Source organism: Myotis myotis, unplaced genomic scaffold (assembly GCF_014108235.1).
Source record: "Myotis myotis isolate mMyoMyo1 unplaced genomic scaffold, mMyoMyo1.p scaffold_m19_p_10, whole genome shotgun sequence".
Classification (NCBI taxonomy): Eukaryota; Metazoa; Chordata; class Mammalia; order Chiroptera; family Vespertilionidae; genus Myotis; species Myotis myotis.
This window is the reverse complement of record NW_023416314.1, coordinates 43,243,426-43,267,316: the sequence shown is the minus strand read 5'-3', so window position 1 is coordinate 43,267,316 and position 23,891 is coordinate 43,243,426. Positions and strand designations below refer to the sequence as shown.

General features: G+C 39.3%; 3 protein-coding genes across 3 annotated transcripts; all 3 read right to left on the bottom strand.

The window, feature by feature from the left end:
• Window positions 1–7,179: 7,179 nt before the first annotated feature.
• Window positions 7,180–8,139, bottom strand: LOC118663181 (olfactory receptor 52N4-like). Its single transcript, XM_036322617.1, has one exon. It carries the CDS (start codon window positions 8,137–8,139, stop codon window positions 7,180–7,182), a length of 960 nt encoding a protein of 319 aa, XP_036178510.1.
• A 4,792-nt stretch (window positions 8,140–12,931) lies between these two features.
• Window positions 12,932–13,897, bottom strand: LOC118663171 (olfactory receptor 52N4). The gene has a single exon (XM_036322609.1). It carries the CDS (start codon window positions 13,895–13,897, stop codon window positions 12,932–12,934), a length of 966 nt encoding a protein of 321 aa, XP_036178502.1.
• A 6,464-nt stretch (window positions 13,898–20,361) lies between these two features.
• On the bottom strand, window positions 20,362–21,375 carry LOC118664409 (putative olfactory receptor 52P1). Its single transcript, XM_036324482.1, has one exon. It carries the CDS (start codon window positions 21,373–21,375, stop codon window positions 20,362–20,364), a length of 1,014 nt encoding a protein of 337 aa, XP_036180375.1.
• Between the last annotated feature and the right edge of the window lie 2,516 nt (window positions 21,376–23,891).

The following is a 23,891-nucleotide window of genomic DNA, read 5'->3' as shown; positions in this document are numbered from 1 at the left end:
AGGCTTATGTCATACTTTAAACAGTAAGGAATTTAAATTAAAAAAGAATAAGGAACAAGAACAATTAAAAGGAAAGTATAAAAGATACATTATTTACTCATAAAAATACACACATTTAATAAATATTTAGGAACTTTAACCATGTTTAGATATTTTCAGTTGCTAGAAATTTTAAACAATGAACCAACAATCTTGAGTTTGAGAAAATTATTATCTTGCAAAGGTAGAGTTACATGAATATAATACAAATAATATAATAATATAATATAATCCTATATAATAAAAGAGAAACATGATAATTAGCTGTAACTTCACTACCCTTCCCATTGGCTAATAAGGGCGATATGAAAATTAACTGCCAACCAAGATGGCGGCTGGCAGCCAGGCTACTGACACGAACAGGAGGCTTGCTTGCTCCAGTGATGGAGGAAGCCAATCTTCCCCGCCTGCCGCTGCTGGGCTCTGAACTTGCTCTCTAAGAAACATTGTTACAAATATAGAAGCTAAACACAACCCCAGAAACCTGCTTTCAGCCGGCTGGGATCTCAGAGCTGGAGTCGCAACAAAGTTTCAAATACAGAAGGTAAACAAAGCACAGAAACCTGCTTTTAGCAGCCGAGGTCTCACAGGTAAAGCCGGCTCTCAGCTCCAGTGACAGCCATAGAACGTAAACAAATCCCAGAATTAAAAAAAAGGAAAAAAAGGAGAGGCTGGGAGCTTCAGTCACCTGCCAGCCTGAAAACAGCCCTCAGCCCCTCACCCGGACTGGCCAGGCACCCCAGTGGAGACCCCCACCCTGAAGGGGGTGTGACCAGCTGCAAACAGCCATCATCCTCTCATCCAGGCTGGCCAGGCAACCCAGTGGGGACCCCCACCGTGATCCGGGACACCCTTCAGGGCAAACCAGCCAGCCCCCACCCATGCACCAGGCCTCTATCCTATATAGTAAAAGGGTAATATGCCTCCCAGCACCAGGATCAGCGGAGCAGCGAGGCCTCCTGGCCCCTGGAACACTGTGACAGGGGGCAGCACCCAAACCCCCTGATCAGCCCTGCTCTGTGCCTGATAGGGGTCAGCTCCCCAACCCCAATTGGCCCTGCTCTGTGTGTGACAGGGTGTGGCGCCCCAACGCCCCCATGGGCCCTGCCCTACATGTGACTGGGGGGAGTGCCCCAACCCCCCGATCAGCCCTGCTCTGTGGGTGACAGGGGGCAGTGCCGCAACCTTCCCATCGACCCTGCCTTGAGTGTGACAGGGGGCAGCGCCCCAACCCTCCAATTGGCCCTACCCTGAGCGTGCCTGAGGGTGGCATCACAACCTCCCAATTGGCCCTGCTCTGTGCATGACAGGGGGGAGCTACCCAACCCCCTGATCGGCCCTGCTCTGTGCATGACGGGGGCAGCACCCCAACCCCCCTGATGGGCCCTGCTCTGTGTGTGACAGGGGCAGCACCCCAACCCCCTGATCGGCCAGCTCTGTATGTGACAGGGGTGGCACCACAACCCCATGATCGGCCCTGCTCTGTGCATGACAGGGGGTGGCGCCACAACCTCCCCATCGACCCTGCCTTGAGTGTGACAGGGGGCGGCGCCCCAACCCCCCAATCGGCCCTACCCTAAGCATGACTGAGGGTGGCATCACAACCTTCTGATCCGCCCTGCTCTGTGCATGACAGGGAGCAGTGCCCCAACTCCCCAATCGGCCCTGCTCTGAGCCCGACCAGGAGCTGTGGGGCAGGCACCTAGGGATTGGGCCTGCCCTCTGCCACCCTGGAGTGGGCCTAAGCCAGAAAGTTGTTATCTCCCGAGGGGTCCCAGACTGTGAGAGGACACAAGTGGGGCTGAGGGACACCCCCCCCCCCGCCCCAGCCAGTGCACAAATTTTTGTGCACCGGGCCTCTAGTTTAATATAATATAAAATAATATAATATAATATAATATAATATAATATAATATAATATAATATAATATAATATAATATAATATAATATAATATAATTTATGTTATAAAAAGCCAGTGGCCGGAATGCTGGAAAGCCAGAATGCCTGAATGACCAAATGATCAGTCACCAAGGGGTGCATTGATGGGTCCTGAGGCAGCTGCGGGTGGGACTCTGAGTCCTGCGGCACTGGTTGCAGGACCTCTGGGTCTTGTGCGATTTCACGCGCTGGGCCTCTAGTATAATATAATATACTATGCATGGAATTCATGCAAGAGTAGGCCTTCCTTCACCTGGCTGCCATCACCAGCTTCTCTCTGACACCTGGGACCCAGGCTTCCCTCTGGCACCTGAGACCCAGGCTTCCCTCCAGCTGCTGGCAGGCACCCAGGACTCAGGCTTCCCTCACAGCCCAAGCTTCATCCGGAAGGATGTCCAGTCTAATTAGCATATTACGCTTTTATTATTATATAAAACATAACCTAATATAACATTATATCATAACATGATACAATATATATAATGTACACTTCTGTATTATTAGCAGCACATGAAAATAAGTAATTAGTTACAAGTAATTAAATAAGAAAAAATGGTTCTCAAAAGATGTACATTTTGAGATAGACCTTGGAAGGTGAACAGAGGACCTTCAAAAAGATAAAGTAGAAAAAGAAGTGCATTTCAAGCACAAGAAATTGTATGTGCAGGAAGTATGGCAAGATACATAGGGTAAAATATAATTCTTGTACAAGATGTTAGTTTTCTTGTCTTGCAATAACAACAGTCAAGGATTAAGTTTTTTAAAAACCAATCCTATATAACAAAAGGGTAATATGCAAATTGACCCTAATGGTGGAACGACCAAGAACAACCCATCCTTATGATGCGCATTGACTACCAAGGGGCAGATGATCAATGCAAGAGCTGCCCCCTGGTGGTCAATGCACTCCCACAGTGGGAGCTCTGCTCAGCCACAAGCCGTGTTGATGACTGCAAGTGCAGCAGTGGTGGTGGGAGCCTCTCCCACCTCCTCAGCAGCAGTAAGGATGTCCCCTGGGGGGAACGGGCCTAAGCCATCAGTCAGACATAACCCAAGGGCTCCCGGACTGCCAGAGGGATGTCTGACTGCCAGTTTAGGCCCAATCCCCCGGGGAGCGAGCGGGCCTAAGCCAGCAGGTGGACATCCCCTGAGGGGTCCTGGACTGCAAGGGAGCACAGGTCGGGCTGAGGGACCCGAATTTTCATGCACCGAGCCTCTAGTATGTTTGTAACATCATGAGAAGAATGTTCCATTTTAGAATGTGTTCTACTAATATACCAAAGAATGAGAGGAGAAAAGAAAGAAAAAGGGAGATAAAAATTTCTGTAAATTTTACCAACTTCTTACAACTAAAATCACAAGCTCAGCGCCACATTTACACCTCTTTCCAGCAGCCTGCCTGCTATTATGGAAGTGACAGCTCCTCTTTGTGCTAATACCCCAAGTCATGCTTCTCTTCTTGGATACTTATTTTCTTATCCATTTTTCATCTTCATGGTCTCTATTACAATTCTACGGCTTCCTCCCTCAAACATTTCAACATGTTTAATTCTCAATTAATTTTATTCTCATTTGAAGAAGAAACTACTCTAATACTTTCCTTTGCTTCAGGGATAAGATTTTTCAAGTAGTGTGGTTGACTCTTCTTCTCTGTCTACTGATAATTCCACTGTTCATTTCTTTCAAGTATCTTGAATGGTCTTTTATTTTAATGTCTGCTCTTTAGATATTATTGTTCTTCAGAATTTGGAATGATGGTCTTATTCCTAAAGTCCCTCTTCTTATTTTTCACCTCTATCTACACTAATAAAAGAGAAACATGGTAATTGGTGTACGGCCACTACCCTTCCCATTGGCTAATAAGCAAGATATGCAAATTAACTGGCAGCCAAGATGGCGGCCGGCAGCCAGGCAGCTGATGCGAACAGGGAGGCTTGCTTGCTTCAGTGACGGAGGACTCCAATGTTCCCCGCCTGACTTACCGGCGTCTCAGCTGCAACTCTAAGTAACTATGTTGCAAATATAGAAGCTAAAAAACCCCCAGAAACCTGCTTTACTCAGCAGGGCTTCAGCCAGCCAGACCACAACATTGTATCAAATACAGACAGTAAAAAAAGGCCAGAAACCTGTTTTCAGCAGCCAAGGCCTCAGAGCTAAAGCTGGCCCAGAATAAAAAGAAAAAAAAAGAAAGAAAGGAGCGGTTGGGAGCTTCAGTCACCCCCAGCCTGAAAACAGCCCTCAGCCCCTCACCCAGACTGGCCAGGCACCCCAGTGGGGACCCCCACCCTGAAGGGTGTGTGACCAGCTGCAAACAGCCATCATCACCTCACCCAGGCTAGCCAGGCACCCCAGTGGGGACCCCCACCCTGATCCAGGACACCCTTCAGGGCAAACCAGCCAGCCCCCACCCAAGGGTAAAATGCCTCCCAGCACAGGGATCAGTGGAGCTGAGAGGCATCACAGCACCGGGATCAGCGTGACAGGGGGCAGTGCCCAAACCCCCTGATCGCCCTGCAGCTCTGTGTGTGACAGGGGGCAGGGCCCCAACCCCCCTGCCCCCCACGGGCCCTGCTCTGTGTGTGACGGGGTAGAGCCATAATCTCCCCATTAGCCCTGCCCTGAGTATGAGAGTGGCGGCGCCCCAACCACCTGATTGGCCCTGCTCTGTGGGTGATAGAGGGTGGCGCCCCAAGCCCCTGATCCGCCCTGCCCTGAGTGTGACAAGGGGCGGTGCCCCAACTCCCCTATCGGCCCTACTCTGTGAATGACACGGGGGAGCTCCTCAACCCCCTGATCGGCCCTGCTCTGTGCATGACGGGGGGAGCTCCCTAACCCCCTGATTGACCCTGCTCTGTGCATGACAGGGTATGGAGCCCCAACCCCCCTGATCGGCCCTGCTCTGTGCATGACAGGGGGGAGCTCCCCAACCCCCTGATGGGCCCTGCTCTGTGCGTGACAGGGGGTGGCGCCGCAACCTCCCCATCGACCCTTCCTTGAGTGTGACAGGGGGCAATGCCCCAACCCCCCAATTGGCCCTACCCTGAGCGTGACTGAGGGTGGCATAGCAACCTCCCAATCTGCCCTGCTCTGTGCATGACAGGGGAAGGCGCCCCAACTCCCCAATCGGCCCTGCTCTGAGCACGACCAGGAGCTGCACCTAGGGATTGGGCCTGCCCTCTGCCACCCGGGAGCAGGCCTAAGCCAGCAGGTCGTTATGTCCCAAGGGGTCCCAGACTGGGAGAGGGCACAGGCCGGGCTGAGGGACCCCCCTCCCCCGAGTGCACAAATTGTTGTGCACCAGGCCTCTAGTATTTTTATAAAATTGATAATTTTATCAATGTATTTATTCAAAAAATATTTTTTAATGTCCTGTGTACGTATGCAAACATGTGCATGAACTGTGCCTGTTGTTACTATACTGAGCAAGAAGGAAACATTTCTTTCTATTTAGAACCTTACAATTTGATTAGAAAGAAACATCAATAAGAAAGTATATAAATAAGAATATTTAAGAAAATATGAACTTGGTAATAAAATATCTAGAGAAAACCCCTTTATTGACATTAAACCTTAGGTCTGACAGATGTAAGTAAAAAAGACACAAATAGCATGGCAAGTATGAGCAAAGAGGAGATGTAGAACACCACAACAAGCAATGAGAAAACTCACCTATTAACAAGACCACAAGATGTGTGCACAGAAATCAACATACATTGGGTTCCAAGGAAAGTCTCAGTCACCCAAATCCACATCAATAAAATATATTATCTGACTATAACAGGATAAAATTAGAACTTAATAATAAAAGAACCATTCGGCAAGAATCTAAAATATATGGAACCTGGAGAGTATTATGCTAATTGAAATAAACCAATCAGAGAAAGACAAGCATTACATGATCTCACTTATAGGTGGAATCTAATGAACAAAATTAACTGATGAACAAAATAGATCCAGAAACATAGAAACATGAAACAGACTGTGGAATCTCAGAGGGAAGGTGGGGGAGGCTGAGAGGGAGGGAAAAGATCCATCAAAGAACTTGTATGCATATATGTAGAACCCATGGACACTGACAATAGGGTAGTGAAGGCCTAGGGTGGGGGGTGGGAGCACAAGGAAGGGCTAAGAGTCAATGGGAGAAAAAGGGGTACATATGTAATATTTTCAACAATAAATATTTAAAAATTAAAATAAAATATATGCTACTAAATAACTTATGGGGGAGGAAAAGGGAAATTCATAAAAATAAATTATATTTAAAGAACTTCATGATAAAATGAGGATGACATAATTAAAACACATATCCAAAGAAGTTTTCTTTTCTTTTTAGCTTTTATAACCTCTATCAAAAGAAAAAGACAAATTAGCAATAGTAAAGCAGATATTTTATATAGAAGTCCAGGTAAAGAACAAGTGAATTAGCTCAAAGGCAGAAAATAATTCACAGGGGTAAAAATGAATGCAATAAAAACAGAAAAAAAATTATGAAAATTAAAGAAGAGTAATAACAAAAATTGACTCTGAAAATATTAAGATAGATAACACTTTTTATAAATCTGATTAAGGGGAAAATTATAAATAAAATGAACAAAGACCAAATTTGGACCCGTTAAAAAACAGAGCTTGAAACCTCATTAATCTAATGACCTCATGGATATTTTATAACTTCTTCATCAGTTTTATAACTTGTCTAACAGTGAAAAAATAGAGGAATTTTGGTATTGAGAAAAATACAGCATTTTTTTCTGAGGAAAGTAACAGTATCTTTTAAACTGGAAATTCCAATCACTATTTGAAAATAGGAAAAGCTTGCATCTGATTGTAGATAATCTCCTTCCATTAGGCATTCATCAAAGTTGATTTCATTTTCCTCCATTGTCTCCGCATCCCATTATTCTTATATTTATGGGAACTTTGGCTAATGATGAGATCAGTCCTTCACAGGATGAGAAGACGTAAAACTCACAGAAGTGTTTCTGGGCATGCCAGTGATGTTAAGATTCTGAAGACAATGGGAATGCATGAATCAAACTCTCCCTTGTCATAGCCCAAACAGTACTCTCAAGAAGGCATTATTAGATCCTGACTAAACAACCAAAAGAAGTATTCCTTTCGTTCTATTTCCTTCTTTTTTTCCTCTTCACTCCTCTTCCACTTTGCTTCTCTTTCCTTCCATGACAAATGTCCCTTTCATATGTTATGGGGATTTGGTAATCTTAGAACCTGAAAGGATCCTTATGACACAGTCTCGTATCTGTTTGGTTTTCACCCCATAGACAACAGGGTTCATAGTGGGAGGCAAGAGCAAGTAAATATTAGCCACAATGATGTGGCAAGAGGCAGGAATTATGTGACCTCCAAAACGATGGGAAAAGAAACAAAAGAAGGCTGGACTGTAGGAAAAGACAATGGCACAGATGTGGGCAGTGCAGGTGCTGAAGGCCTTTTGCCGAGCATCCGCCGAGGAGAGGCTGACCACCGTCCGTAGGATCATGGTGTAGGAGACCGTGATGCACAGGATATCAAAGCCCCCAATCAGGAGAGCAACCATTAGACCATAGATAACGTTGACCTTGATATTTCCACAAGATAACTTGGCTACAGACATGTGGTCACAGCAGGTATGGTATATTATATTGCCTCTGCAGTAGGGTAATTTCTTGGTGATGAACATCAAAGGAATGAAAAGCAATGCCACTCTCAGAAAAGTGGCTAACCCAGCCTTGGCAATGATAGGATTAGTGAGGATAGCTGAGTAGCGCAGAGGGTAACAGATGGCCACATAGCGGTCCAGGGCCATAAGCATGAGCACCCCAGATTCCATCCCTGTTGAGGTGTAGATAAAGAACATCTGAACCAAGCATTCATCAAAGCTGATTTCCCTAAGATGGAACCAGAAGATGCAGAGGGCTTTTGGGACTGTAGTAGTGCACATGACAAGGTCAGTAAAGGAAAGCATGGCCAAGAAATAGTACATGGTCCTGTGCAGGGAGTCCTCATAGCGGATGAGGCAGAGAAGTCCACAGTTTCCCACCACAGCTATAACATACATCGTGCAGAATGGGAAGGAAATCCAGAGGTGCATGTGCTCTAGTCCTGGGATACCATTAAGAATGAATGAGGCTGGAGTCATGTCTGTTTGGTTCAGCATTAGCATGATCAGATTGCTAGAAACATTAAGCAGCTTATAGTTTTTGTGTGTTGCTTAGTTTATATTTTGTTTTCTGATCCTCCAGGATTAGAAAAAAAACAAAACAAAACAAAACAAAACAAAACACAATCTTAGTCCTGTTCTTTCTCTCACTCTCCCTTTTTCTCTCCGGGTCAAATCTGCATTTTAATATCAAACAAATAGTTTAAATGAGAGAAAATATTTACTTAAACAAGTTAAAACTAAGTATGTTTTGATTGTTAATTCATTAATTTGCCAATTCATTAAACAAATACATATTTAACATCCACTATGTCCCAGGCTCAATCACATATATTGTCTGCATTATTTTGAAACTAAGAAGACAGATACAATCCTCACTAATTTATTACTCTTAATGATTCATATTCATATACTAAATACTCTTTGAGGAAGTTGACAAAAATTACTCATTTAATACTCATCACAAGCCTAGGAATTACATTTATAAATTTGCACCTTATTTTTGAGTTAATGGAGACCCTAAAGAGATAAGGCTGCTTTATGTCTGAATTGCTATACATTTAATACCAACACTAAGCCCTTCTCTGACCACCTCATTTTAATTATTTCTTTTCAATTTTGTCATAGAAATGTGTGTTAGAAAGAAATAATATTATAGGATAATAATGAAAATAAAACATAATCCAATTCCATCATTTGTCAAATTCCACCTTCCCGTGGGCAGTTAGTTAGCATTGACTTTTTTATTTTAAAATAATTTGTCTAGACGTTTACTTCCTTTTTCCTATTAAATTGTTTTTATTAAAATTATTACCTAGTGTTTTATTTTTATTATATATTGCTATTATCCCTAAGTCACATAAAATGACATTTATATCTTGTTCCCTATTAATATTTTTCTTTTGATAATAATTTCATTTATTTTGTTTAGTATCTGATGTAGCTATGTCAAAAAATTTTAACTGATTTTCAGAATTGTAAAATGTTTTAAATACAATCTATCAATACTAATCCTTCCCACACCATCTGTCTGTTTCTGGGAAGTGCTGACAGAATCAATCTCTTTTGTCATTTAATATCATGGATTATAAGTAATTATTTACTGGAGGCCCCATGCACAAAATTCGTGCAAAAGTAGGCCTTCTTTCCCCCGGCTGCCGGCACCGGCTTCCCTCTGGCACATGGGACCTGGGCTTCCCTGGCAGCCTCAGCTTTGTCCAGAAGGTCGTCTGGAACGACATCCTGAAAGATGTCCGGTCTAATTAGCATATTATGCTTTTATTATTATAGATATTCTTGAATCACCCACAATCTAAAAAAACTTAATTTTTTAGATTGTATTTATAGTTATATCCAGTATCTAGCAAGCCACCAGACACATTTTACTAGTATATGCTGATAAATACTTTTGAATGAATGAATAGATTAATGAGTAAATGAATAAAATTTTACACTTGAACTACCAGATGAAACAGAACCATAGTGTCTACTTCATAAGTCACCATAAAATATAAATTTCTGTCATCTTTTGTCTGTTCTCTTTCCCCAAAACCATAGACAATAAGTTTGCTTTCTCACTGCATAGTCCACAATTTTACCATCCATGGTTTCCTCTCAACATGACATTAAGTTCCTCCAAGTAAGTTTTACTTCTAAAGTGGAGAAAACAGTCACAGATAAGTCTCTCCAGACATGAAGCAAGTAAATTAGAATCTCATTTGGAGAACAATGGTAAAGTCGGTAAACAGCAAGGGTGTTCTGACCATGATGGAGAACTATGGGGGTGATTTGTACCTGCCTTCCACTACAACAGATTCAGTTTGGTTAGGAAAGTAACTTATTTATAATCATAATGAAAAGTTACACTGAATTGCAATCTGACACAGGGAAATGAACATTTTCCCCCCAAACCCAAGCTTTCACAACACTACTGTCCTCAAATTGGTGGATGGAATCAAACTTGTATTTCTAAGAAGGTAATAATCAATTAGTATACATCCAAACACTCTCTTCTCTTGATTGCACTGCCTATAGAATAAAAAACCTTGTTTCTAGTTCCACGTTTCTGTCCTTTAATACCTTGGTTTCCAGTTATAAAAGCAATAAGTTGAAGGCAATCTGTTCCAGGTGCTCAGGATCTTGGTAAAAAAAAACCCATCATGATTCTACATGAGTTGTTTATTTTTATGTACATATACAGCTCTCAACCTCTAAATCCCTTGATATTTGTACTATTAAACTAAGCATTTAAATTTAAAAAAATGTGTGTTATATGTCTCAAGGGGATATTTCAGCACATTAGAGATACAGGCACTGCTGTGGGAATCAAGCTAACTCCTACCCTCAGAGAATGAAAACTTTCCTTTCTTACTCCTATGTCTAAATAAATAAATAAATAAATAAATAAATAAATAAATAAATAAATTAAAAAAAGCTTTTATATGTTGTGTGTTTGAGTATGAGAATGAATTTATGATGGTGATGCCCCGGCCCCATAACTCACAGGCTTAGATCATTGGTTTGATACGCCAAGGTTAAGGGTTGTATACCTGATCAGGGCATGTAACAGCAATCAACCAATGAATGCATAAATAGGTAGAACAACAAATCAATCTTTCTCTCTGTCTCCCTCTCAAATCAATAAATAAAAACATAAAAAAGAATGAAAGCAAACTTTTAAAAATAAGTATTAGATATTGTAACATTTATTGCAGTTGTTTATTTTTATATAAGGCTTTGTGGGGCACATGTTGAAAACATGTACATACAGAATCAATCCATTTATTCACAAATCTATCCATTTCTTCATTAATTTATTTATATTCTTATGTTCCCAATTTAAAAACATGCCCTGCTGTCATTGATCAGTGGTAGAGCATTGACCTATGTACCAGCAGGTTGCAGATTTGATTCCTGGTCAGGGCACATGCCTGGGTTTCAGGCTGGATCCCCAGTGTGGGGCTTGCAGGAGGCAGCCAATCGATGATTTTCTGTCATCATTGATGCTTCTATGCCTTTCTCCCTCTCCCTTCCTCTCTGAAATCAATATATACATAATTTAGTATTAGTACTCCCCAACATAGGCTAGGACAGTGGTCGGCAAACTGCGGCTTGGCAAACTGCGGCTCGTGAGCCACATGTGGCTCTTTGGCCCCTTGAGTGTGGCTCTTCCACAAAATAATGACTTCTGCACATGGGCCATGAAGTTTCAATCGCACTGTACGTGCACGCCCGCATGTGGTATTTTGTGGAAGAGCCACACTCAAAGGGCCAAAGAGCCGCATGTGGCTCGCGAGCCATGGTTTGCCGACCATGGGGCTAGTATATGTGACTGAACCTAGTTAAGGCCTCTATGTAACTTTTAAAATTCTGGCGGGAGGGTGTGGAGATCTATTTGTCTTTCATCCACCAAAGACAAGCCTTGACTATAAGTTCTCCTGTTTATAAACATGCTACCTTACCAGTATTGAATCGTCTGCCTCTTCTTTTTACCTCTCCCTGTCCTCCATGCACAGAAACCAGTTTAGGAACCAACTCTTACTTTAGAAATTTTGAGTTTATGGTGAACACAGAAATAGGGTAACACATAGAAAGTAATTATATATTAGGGAGTGAGGTTATTTGTAGGATTTAAGATGTGAGATAGTAAGTAAAGACTAATTAAATAATTAAATAAAATTTGATGAGGATAACTAACTGAATTGGGGAGAGACAATGTGTGCTATTTTATGTTTGACAGAGAAAGATACAAATAAAAATTCAGTTTATACTATACTTCTTATGTAATTGGTTTAGATCCTAAGACATTAATGTAAAAGTGCCATTTCCTTTAATCTCACACTTTTTTATTAATTTAGAAGAATCTTACATATTAGAAAGACATTTAATTTTATTTATTAAACTCACAATTGGAGATAAGATGACACAAGTCACTTTTGAAACAAGTCCCCACTCATGGTTTTATATACATAATAGTCTTTACATTTGGTGAAGAGAACTATTTACCTCACCCTCTAGATTATATGCTTTCAAAGGCCCTCTTGAAGGAAATTGAATATCAAATTAATTTGCAGGAATATAATGTGCCTGATCAGGTAAGGGTATGCATATTCAGCCTAATAATAGTAAGATGCTCAGAGATTTCAAACTGATTACGTTAGTAACTTTATAGGAGTCTTGATTGTTTCTTTTTCAGAAAGAAGTCATTGTAAAAAGGTATTTTGATACTGATTAGAAATATATAGCCAATATTTTCCAGAGGAAAGTAACAACTGTTTCTCAGTCTGTAAATTATAATCACTATTTGGAAACAGAATCATCTCCTTCCACTTTGTTTATCTATATATATAAAAGGCTAATATGCAAAGCATCCCTTCAGGAGCTTGCTATGATGTGCACTGACCACCAGGGGGTGTCATGGAACAAAGGGAGGCCCTGGCTGGCAGCCAGAAAGAAGGCACCAGCCAGCAGCTGAAGGCCCCATCAGCCCTGATCACTGGCCAGGCCTAGGGACCCTACCTGTGCATGTTTCATGAACTGGGCCTCTAGTTTTTAATAATTAAGTTTGTCCAAGGAATATGAGTTAATTATTAGACTACTATTTCAATGGAGTGAGAAACAAAAATAATTCACAGGAGGGTTGGTGGGCTGGCCAGTGATGTTGAAATTCTCAAGATGTATTTAGAAATGCACCATTCAACATGCTTCATTTCCATGGTCAAAGTAGTACTTCTCAAAATATTGTATCAGCTCCTGTCTAAATAGGAGCCCTTCTCTCTCCTGGAAATTATCTTTTTCATATGCTATGAGATTTGATATCTTTAGAACCTGAAAGGATCCTAATGATACAATCTCGTATCTGCTTGGTTTTTACTCCATAGACAACAGGATTCATAGTGGGAGGTAGGAGCACATAAATATTGGCCACAATGATGTGGCAAGATGGAGGGATTGTATGACCCCTGAAACGGTGGGAAAAGAAGGAAAAGAAAGCCGGACTGTAGGAGAAAACAATGGCACAGATGTGGGCAGTGCAGGTACTGAAGGCCTTCTGTTGAGCATCTGTTGAGGAAAGGCTGATCACAGCCCGGAGGATCATGGTGTAGGAAATTGTAATGCATAGGATGTCAAAACCTCCAATCAGAAGGGCAACCATCAGACCATAGATGGCATTGATCTTGACATTGCCACAGGATAACTTGGCTACAGACATGTGGTCACAGTAAGTGTGGTATATTATATTGCCTCTGCAGTAAGGGAGGCGCTTGGTGAGGAAAGTAAAAGGAATAATAAGCAATACCGCTCTCAGGAAAGTAACAAGCCCAACCTTTGCAATGACAGGATTGGTGAGGATAGTTGAATAGCGCAGAGGGTAACAGATGGCTATGTAGCGGTCCAAGGCCATAAGCATAAGCACCCCAGACTCCATTCCTGTGAAGGTGTGGGTAAAGAACATCTGGACCAGGCATTCATCAAAGCTAATTTTCTTGAGATGAAACCAAAAGATGCAGAGGGCTTTAGGGATTGTACTAGAGCACATGACAAGGTCAGTAAGGGAAAGCATGGCCAAGAAATAGTACATGGGCTTGTGCAGTGAGTCTTCATAGCGGATGAGGTAGAGGAGACCACAATTTCCCACCATAGCCACGACATACATTGAGCAGAATGGGAAGGAAATCCATATTTGTATGTCTACAAGTCCTGGGATTCCATTAAGAATAAATGAGGCTGGGTGCAGGTCTGTTTTATTCAGCATTAGCATGATCAATTAGGCTTAAAATTTATGTGGGTTTTTTTCTAGAGTAAGAAAAAGAAAAGAGAAAATATAATTTATGGTTACTATGTCCCTTTCACCACATGTTTTAAAATTTTCTAGTGCATTTTAATGATCACACAACCATATTTTCTAAGTGCCAGGGAGTAGGATTTTTGTTTATTTGTTGCTCATTTGTTGGTCAATTTTTCTGTTCATTCAACCACTTTTTATCAGGTAATCCAAGTTCTCATCACAGGCAATAATTTTTCTTCAATCTCTAAAAAAGAGAGTTTCTCATCCTCAGATAGTTATATTAAAGTGTATCTCTTGTCCGGGCCAGTGTATCTTGGTGGTTTTAACGTGACCTGTGCACCAAAGGCTCATGGATTCTATTTCCAGTCAAGGGAATGCATGTGGTTGCAGATTTGATTTCTTGCCCAGGTCCGGGCACTAGTGAGAAGCAACCAAGCAATGTGTCTGGTCAACATCGATCTTTCTCTCTGTCTCTTCGCCTTCCCCGCTCCCTTCCACAGTTTCTAAAAAAATGAACGGAAAAAATATCTTCCAGTGAGGATTAACAATAACAATAAAGTATAATTCTGTTATGACTTCTAGAAAGGAATCTTTGTTAGAATACCTTATTTAACTATTAATAACTGTATACACCTCTCTATTGATATGTCCTTGAAAAAGATTTTTTCATCCCCTTATCAATGACCCAACAGATGATTTCAACTTTATTCTTATTGATAATTAATGGCTGATAATTATTTTTGATTACTAAGGTACTGTTTTAAGTATTTGAAATATCGAATTATTTATTCTTCTACTGGGCTTGGTGTTTCACAATTCAGTAAAATTTTTTATTCAGTCTTCTCACTTTTTAAAAATGATATTGTTATTGTTTAAAGAGTCTTTATATTTTTAATATACATTTTTATTGGTTTCAGAGAGGAAGAGAGAGAAATAGAAACATCAATGATGGGAGAGAATCATTGATTGGCTGCCTCCTGTGCGCCCCACATTGGGGATTGAGCCCACCAACCTGGCCATGTGTCCTTGACCAGAATTGAACCTGGGACCCTTCAGTCCACAGGCTGATGGCTTCTATCCGCTGAACCAAATCACCTAGGGCAGTCTTCTCACTTTTCAGACCTCCTTTTCCATTATACTTTATCTTGATGGATTTATAGAAATGTTTTTTATATTTTTATTCAGAAAAAAATGTATAATAATAACTGAAAGCAGCTAACATTGCTTCAGATAATAAATCTATCAGTAGTAACAAATTATTTCTTTCCTTCTGTCTTGTAAGCAATCTTTTTGTTTATCTTCAGGCATTGCTCTCTGAGATCATCTGGTGTCTGTAGCAAATACAATAACATACAAACAAAAAAGTTGCATGGTATTATTATATTCTATTAACAAGATCAACATATTTTGCTTCTATTAGGCTAGTTTCTCCTGTAATATTTATAATTTAATATATGCTGACATCTTTAATTTTTATTATTTTCTCACTTGTTCTCTCTGACCTTTTGGATTTACATTTTTATAACTTTAACAATGGAAACTATTTTAATTGGGTTCTAGTGGGAGTCAATAGAAATGTAATTTTATATTTTTACTTCTAACCACACAGTAAATTTATTTCTCATCCAAAAGAAAAATTAATTAATCCTAAATTCTGCCCTTACACCAAAATCTTACTTTCAAGTTAACTAAATATTTGGGGTGAAGGAAAGGCATCTCATTCTTTTATTAGTCTCTTTATTTCTCAGAAATATTTATGTGACAATATGGGGACACATTTTCATCATTTAAGACTAGACACAAATTTTTATCTTTTAAGGAGCTCAGAATTTAGTGAAGAGATCAAGATATATACAATCACAGTAAATGTGACAAAAACTAAAACAGAAGTTTGTGCAAGACACTAAGTGAGCACTAGACTATTGACTATGTTAAAGTGTTTGATATCTATTTTGAAAAAAAGACAAATTGGAAGGATACACATCTGTATAAGGATTTCCAGGGAGAAGAATCAACATGTAAAAATATGAAAATCAAAACAATCAAGTCTGGGAGAATTCACTGGTGTGGTGGGGGAAAGTCATAAGCTAAACATTTGGCCAGGAGCTAGATCATAAAGAATCTTGTAATTATCAAATAATAGAAAATTTCTTGGTAATAGAGAATAAATAATTCACAAGAGTCCACAGGGTCATAAATTAACTCTATGGTGCTTAACAAGTGTGTTAAGCAGTGAAGTCAGAATCCTCTTTCTACTCTCAAGGAAAATATCCTCCATCCCCACCCCCACCCGCAGCAGTGAGGGTAAAAAAGGGAAGGGAGAAATACTGAGATATTGTAGTCTCTGCCCAACAGGTAGCAAAAGAAGAATTCATGGGAAATTCAGGTGGATTAGAAAGGCAGATAATCCTTTAGATAGCACAGCAACAAGAAATATTATGTAAGTTTTCTGCCCACTAGCTTAAAAGGAACTCCATGACCAAATTTCCCAACCAACCCAATTGGCTTCCATTAAACACCTTTCCAACACTCCTACAGTTACCAGAAACAGAAAATGTTGTATCTGATTTTCCATAAGAGCATTTTGAAATAATGTGGTGGAAATACCACCAATTTGTTAGAACACCTAAATTTGATTACTGATTTTTTAATTCACTTAACATCTTTGAGGGTTTTTTGGCCTCTCAAATTATCTAATATCAGGAATTCAAAAAAAGTAGTATCTTAATGAAATATATGGGTCTTAACCTCATTTTTCCAATTCCTAAAATAAGCATATGGAAAATGTATGTGACTTCCTTAAAAAACAGATTGCCCATCCTCTTAACTATGGATAAAAATGCTTTTGCAAGAAATATAGGGTCCAGAAACCAAATATTGATGCGCACATTAAAACGTTTAATTTATGACAAAGGGAACACTGCAGATTGTGGAGAAAAAAAAAATGTTATTTTCAATAAGTACTACTGAGTCAATGAATATATGTGAAAGAAAAAGAAACCTATTTTGTTCACTAAATCATATCATACACAAAAACAATTTTAGAAAAATATTGAGTTAAAGGTAAAATGCAAAACACACATCCTCTTTGATATTTGGAATAGGCAAATATTTGAAAACAGGACACAAAAATGCTACCATAAAAGTGACATATTGAATTACGTTAAAATTAAAATTTTGCGTATTCTCAGACCCACAGTGATTTTTGGCTTGCTTACAAAAATGAACATCATAGGAAGCAACTGAGTGTCCCTAAATAAATTCTGTGCCCCACCAGAAGAAATGGTCATTCTACCCTTCATTAATAAAATTGACTATTTTAAAATCATCATCTGATAGAGTATAAGGAAAACTCTACAGCACAAAGTGACACCAAGAGAGCACAGCTCAGATTTTCCAAAGGCAATTTGATTTGGAAATAGAAGGTAAACACAGGCTGACCACGTTAGTGAGCATGCTCTTCAAGGACCTCTCCTCAGAGCTATAGCTCAGTCTCTCCAGAAAATAATCAAGGGAGACTGCACTATAATTTGGAGGAATAAGTTAGGGACAGGTAAAAAGCAAAAGTAATCTGAAGATTGCTCTAATAGTCAAGAGCTATTCTCTATTCTCCTATTTCTCCTTGTCATGATTTCTTCCACTACTGAAATAAAGATTCCTATTTAGATAAAGAAAGAACACAGTCAGTCATGATCAGTATGATATTAGACTGCATTTATTGCCATGTTTTGGAAAGCGCATGTTTTCTAGGAACACTCAATTTTACACAACATGCCTGCTTTCAAATTGTGTGAATGAAATAAAAGATTTATTTCTGAAAAAATAATAAGCAATTGGTGTATATTCAAATCCCCTCTCCATTTTATCTTACTGCTGAAAAAAAATGTGTGGCAACTAACCTCTCTTTTGTATGCCTTAAATACCTTAGTTTTGGATAGCAAAACAGTGAGTTGAATGCAATCTGGTCCAGGTGTTCAGGATCTTGGTCAAAATAATCACAATTGTAGAATAAATGTGCATGTGTAGCTGCCAACCTCTAACTTCCTTGTTTTCTTTACTATTGAACTGAGCCTTTAAATGAAAATATGTGTTATGTGTCCCAAGGGGATATTTTAAAGTATCATAGATACAGATGTTGATGTGGGGAATCAAGCTAATCTCTATGGAAAGAAGAAAAAGAACTTTCCACTATTAATGCCCAAATAATGATACATATTTAAGTGAATAAGCACATTTGAGTGTATGTTTGTGTGTTAGCATGTATATATGGGAAGGTACAGAATGAAAATGAGCACAGTTATTGTCAATAAAACTAGGATTTAATATTTATCACAAATTTATATTTTTCCCACTGCTCTGTGAAAAAATAGATCAAAAGCATTTAATAGGAAATATTGTAAATTCACACATTGATTCATTTTTTATTTTAAAAATATATTTAATGTTTCATTTCTCTATTTAATTAATGTTAATTGAGATTTTTCTACTCTCCAAGATAGTCTAGGAAATATGTAAATATGACCCCTGATTTAAAAGGCTTACTTTCAAGGAAGGAAAATGAATGTTATGAAAGACATCAAAAGTTTAGGCTAGAAAAGAAAGACATTAAAAGTTTAGGCTTATTGTATTTCCACATTATTTAAAAAATTAGATGGAAAAAAATTAGATGAATATGTAAAACTTAAAATAATAATCATGATGACAACAATAATTTTAGAAATTAACTGATTCTAATTTTTTACCTATTTAAAAATAGATAAAAATAATACCAACATATATTACATAATTGGAATAATAGGTATTTTATTTTATTGAATTTATTGGAATGACATTGATTTGCAAAACCATGCAGTTTTCAAGTGTACAACTTAATAAAACAACATCTGCACAGTGCATCTTGTGCCCAGCACCCCAAGTTAAGTCCTTGCCACCCCTATTTTACTGTGCTCTGCCCACCTCCACATGGGCCACACCCCTCTTTCCCTCTGGCTCTCACCACACTATTGTCTGTGTGTATGTGTTCTGTATATGTTTTCTTGGCTAATCCTTTTAAAGGTTACTAAAAAATATTCATAATTCTACAACTTAGAGGAAACTTCTGGTATATCTTTATCTTGATTAAAAACACACATATGTAAATGTATTGATATACATTTATTATACGTGTATTAACAAAAATGATCATAACATATTATAACATAGACTGGTATTTTCATTTAAACTTATGTAATTCCAAAACAGTGTTACTAGAATTAAATAAAAGTATTTTATAGATGAATTTGATTCCTTTAAACATATTCTTATACTTACATATCCCTCTAAAAGAAACATTATAATAAATAAACATGTATGTAAAACTTATATGACAATTTTAATCAGATTATTTCCTAAAAATGAAATCCTATTATGTATTAGAGATGCCCTTCTTTCATTCCAATAGTTGCATGACAATTTGCTGAGACTTGTTGGCTCCTTGTCATTTAACCAAGGTGTTGGATGAGTTTGTTTATATTATTTCTCTTTATAAGGCTTGTTGATGGTATGGTGTGATCTCATTAACAAGAATATGATGTTCTGGTTAAAGTGTTATATTTTCCTGAGAAGAATGAATCTTGTCTCTTACAGGGGTATAAGCTCAGTATATGTTTACAGGAAAGATCTCATTTATTTGGCTTATTTATTCTGTATACTCTTCATTAGTCTTGGAAAAACAATAGTGTACTCTGGTCTCCCACTCTTAGTTTTAATCTATTTTTCTTGCATGTGTGTTAAGCTGGGAAGTAAAATGTCATCATGCCAAATAATACAAAAGACCGGCTTCCTGTGTTTAGCATAATACTCTCGAGGTCCCTCCATGCTGTGTCAAAGGTTAAGAGATCCTTCTTTTTTTACAGCTGCATAGTATTCCATTGTGTAAATGTACCACAGCTTTTTCACCCACTCATCTATTGATGAGTACTTGGGCTGTTTATAGTTCTTAGCTATTGTAAATAACGCTGCTATGAACAAAGGGGTGCATATATTCTTTCTGATTGCTGTTTCAGGCTTCTTATGGTCTGTTGTAGCTCTAATTTCTTTCACTTTTGCTGTATGGCCCCATCTTCTGATCCTTGTAGATGGAAAAATAGCAGCTATAGCCTAAAATATAGGTTAGAAATCTATGCCTCTGTATTTGGAGAGGGCAAAGAACTGAGGAGTTTCTTTGACTATGCACAGGCTCTTGTAACCTAGGTTGGAAGACTCTCCCAATGTCCCAATGTCATGCTTTCTTAGATTTAAGTTAAAAATGCTGAACCAACTTGATCTCCTCTGTGATTTTTTCAACCTTGGGAATGATCTAAAAGGTACTGTGGAGGGCATCATCACCCTATTAAAACTTTTTTCCAATTTCAAATACTGAGGATAATTTAATCTTGAAAAGCTTCCTTTCTTTGGAACTAAGTCTCTTCTATATTCCTGGATCGCTCAGATGCCTTGACCCCAGTGCCCTGCCCCTTTTGGAACACCTTGACCACCTTTTCCCGAATCTCTTTAGTCTTAACTCCATATACCATAGGATTAAGAGCAGGTGGGAAGAGCAGATAGACATTGGCCAAAAGAATGTGAATATGGAGTGGAACGTGGTGGCCAAAGCGATGAGTAAAAAAGGAGAAGAGGGCTGGTGTATAAGAGATTAGGATGACACAGACATGGGAACCACAGGTCCCTAGGGCCTTGGACCGAGCTTCATGAGATGAGAGGCGAAAAACAGCTCGTGCAATAAAGGCGTAGGAGAGACCAATGCAGAACAGATCAACCCCAATGACCAGCAGTGCTGCTGTCAGTCCGTACACACGGTTAGGACTAGTATCTCCACAGGCTAGCTTCACTACAGCCATGTGCTCACAGTAGGTGTGTGGGATTACATGGCTTTGACAGAAGCTTAAACGCCCAATGAGGAAGGGACATGGGAGCATGAGCATGGAGCCCCGCACCATAGCTACCACTCCAATGCGGACAATGATGGTGTCAGTAAGGATAGTGGCATAGCGGAGGGGGTAGCAAATGGCCACATAGCGATCAAAGGCCATGGCCAGCAGCACGGTGGACTCCATCATGCAGAAGGCATGAATGAAGAACATCTGTGCCAGGCAGGCAGAGGCAGAGATATGTCCAGCTCCACACCAGAGGATGGCCAGGAGCTTGGGAACTGTGGAAAAGGAGGCAGCCAAGTCAATGGTGGAGAGCATGCATAGGAACAGGTAAACAGGCTTGTGCAGGGCTGGTTCGGTGGCAACAATAACCAGGATGGTTATGTTGCCAACAATTGTAGCAGTGCCCAGGCAGCACACGGGGAGTGAGAGCCACAGGTGGAACTGTTCCAGACCTGGGATGCCCAGGAGGAAGAAAAGAGAAGTGTCCAGATTAGTGTGATTTGGAGACTCCATGGTCTGGCCAAGAGTTCTGAGCATCATATCTGGTCAGAAGCTCACACACTATATCACATTACCTGAAGAGACAACACAGAACAGGGGTATCAGTGAGACCAGAGTAAGACTTATTAGCTATACAATGTTAGGCAAGCTTTATCATCTATCAAATGAGGTTAATAAAGTACAATCTGTAGGATTGATAAGAGAATTGTATGGGTTAATATTTGTAAAGAGCTTTGAACAGTGCCTGATATACCATACTTGTTAAATAAAATTAATGAATGTGAGACAGGGCTCAAATAAGCATTTATATTAATTAGAGTTGTTTTCTAGCTAAGATCTGTTGTCCTCAAAAGTACTAGACCTCTCTCTTTTTCTCACTCTCATCTCTTTCCCCCCCTCCCCCACCTCCTTTTCTGGAGTATGGGGAGAGATTAGCAGAACCCAAACTACCAACAGTTCCCTGAATGAAGATGGACATCATTTTGTTTAGTTTTTGAACTTAGAATGGATTCTGGTTTGGGACCTAGTGCTTGATAATTATTTATGATCATAAGATTAACATAGCTGTTTCCACTGCTTTCACTAACCAAGAGATAATCTCAATATCCCCGATGAACTTTCATTTGAAATTCCAGAACATGCTTTATGTACCCTCCCATGTCCAGTTTCCACTTCCTAAGATTTTGAAGTTAATCCTAAACAGGGTTCTACTTCTGAAACAAACACTTGCAGTCTTTTACAGTCTACGGCTGCATTAAACCTTTATTCACATTTTATCTGTGGTTCTTGGTGATTTCAAAGATAAGATATAGCCCAATCCTTCTCAATCTGGTCCTTTCACAATGTCAGGAAGTCAGTTTCTAATTCTACCTTAACTCGTGCCTGGACAGTGAAAAATCTTTGTGGAAAAATCTTACGCAACTATCTCATTCATCCCACCTTTCCCTTACCTCTACTCCCTAGGACACAGTTCAGAGCAAGGAGTACTTAAACCCAAAGCAATTCTGCAGATCATGTGAAACCATGATGGTAATGGGGTAGAAACGAAGGTCTATTCATTAAGATAATATCTGAGAAATCACTTTAACTGGAAGTTTTCAAAATGGGAATGAACTTGACTGACTAGAAATTCATATTCATTTATTCAGCCACATATATTTAATGGGAACCTCCTCAATAAGTCACTTTATTCTCAAAGCTGGGTAACCAGTCCTGCAATAATCACTACAAAAAATAAAAATAAAAAAGCCACAGGTTCTAGGAAATTTGAGGAGTGAGAAAATAGTTATCAAAGGGAAATCAACTCTGCCACATGTACCTAACTCTGTCAGGTGAGAAGAGATGTAAACTCTCCTATCCTTAATAGTCCAGGTACTGTGTATGCATAGTCACTGGAAAAGAAAATCAGAGAAGTTCCTTTATTTTTGGACGTAACAGCAGATTATTCCTTACTGTGTAGGTGGTTTTAAAAGACAAAACAACACTTGATAGCCCAAACATGCAGGTAAACAAAGTTAATTATTGTTTTGTCTTCATAGACATAGGGACTAACAGCAGGAGAGGAGATTGGTGACAAATGCTATTCTAATCACAGCTCAAGGCCAATAAGCCACATGGCTTCCACAGAAGAGAGATAAATGTGACTTGTACCAGTAGATGTGTATGAAGAGTTTTGTTGGACATACTACTCTGTGAGTATATATCTGTGAGGGCAAATGCAGCAAAGATCTAAGGTTCTCATCAATTTGACCCAGGGTCCTAACTTCCATAAGGAAAAAACACATCAAGGTTAAAGTTTGAACTTGTCCAAAAATGTGACTACTATTGATGTGATTTAAGCTCTTGAGACCACCTAATATTCATATAAAAGTATACTACGGATTTCATGCTTGCTTTCAACATATTCTTTGAAGAGGCAAATATTTTGAAGGCATAGGATCTTTGAGTTTTTAAAGCAGGAATGTGTGGTGGCAAAAAAGACTGTAGCCATTGGCAACCATAAAACTGGGAACAAACTTTTGTGTTTATCTTTTGGTGACAGTGATGCCTTGGACAAGTTAATTTTCTTGTAAGATCTTATAGTTTTCTGACCTGTAATGTGGTAATAATAATACTCTATAAGGTTGTTGAAAGGAAAAGAACCTTTTATTTCATCGAGAACCTTCGAAAGTGCTCAATAAATGTCATCGCCTTCCTTTTAATAGGAAAGTGACCTCATATCTCATACAGAATCCTCACATAGTTTCCTTAGCCAACTAGAGTCTGTTCTTAGCTTGAAAATTTATATAATAAAAATTGTTCCATTCTAGGGCATACTTGCTGATAAAATCAATGTTCTTTTTATTTTATTTTTTCTATATGCTTTCTAGGGTCACCTAACAATCATTAGGAGATAGGAAAATAGCTTCCCTGTCTGCTCTCAGCCAAACTAGATGCACTCAGTTCTGGTTTTTATGACATAAGTTTGCTTTCTGAGCTAATGTTGCCCTACCTATGCTCAATTGGGTAGCTCAAGAGAGAATGGAGCTAGAGTTAGAGGAAGAACCAGAAAA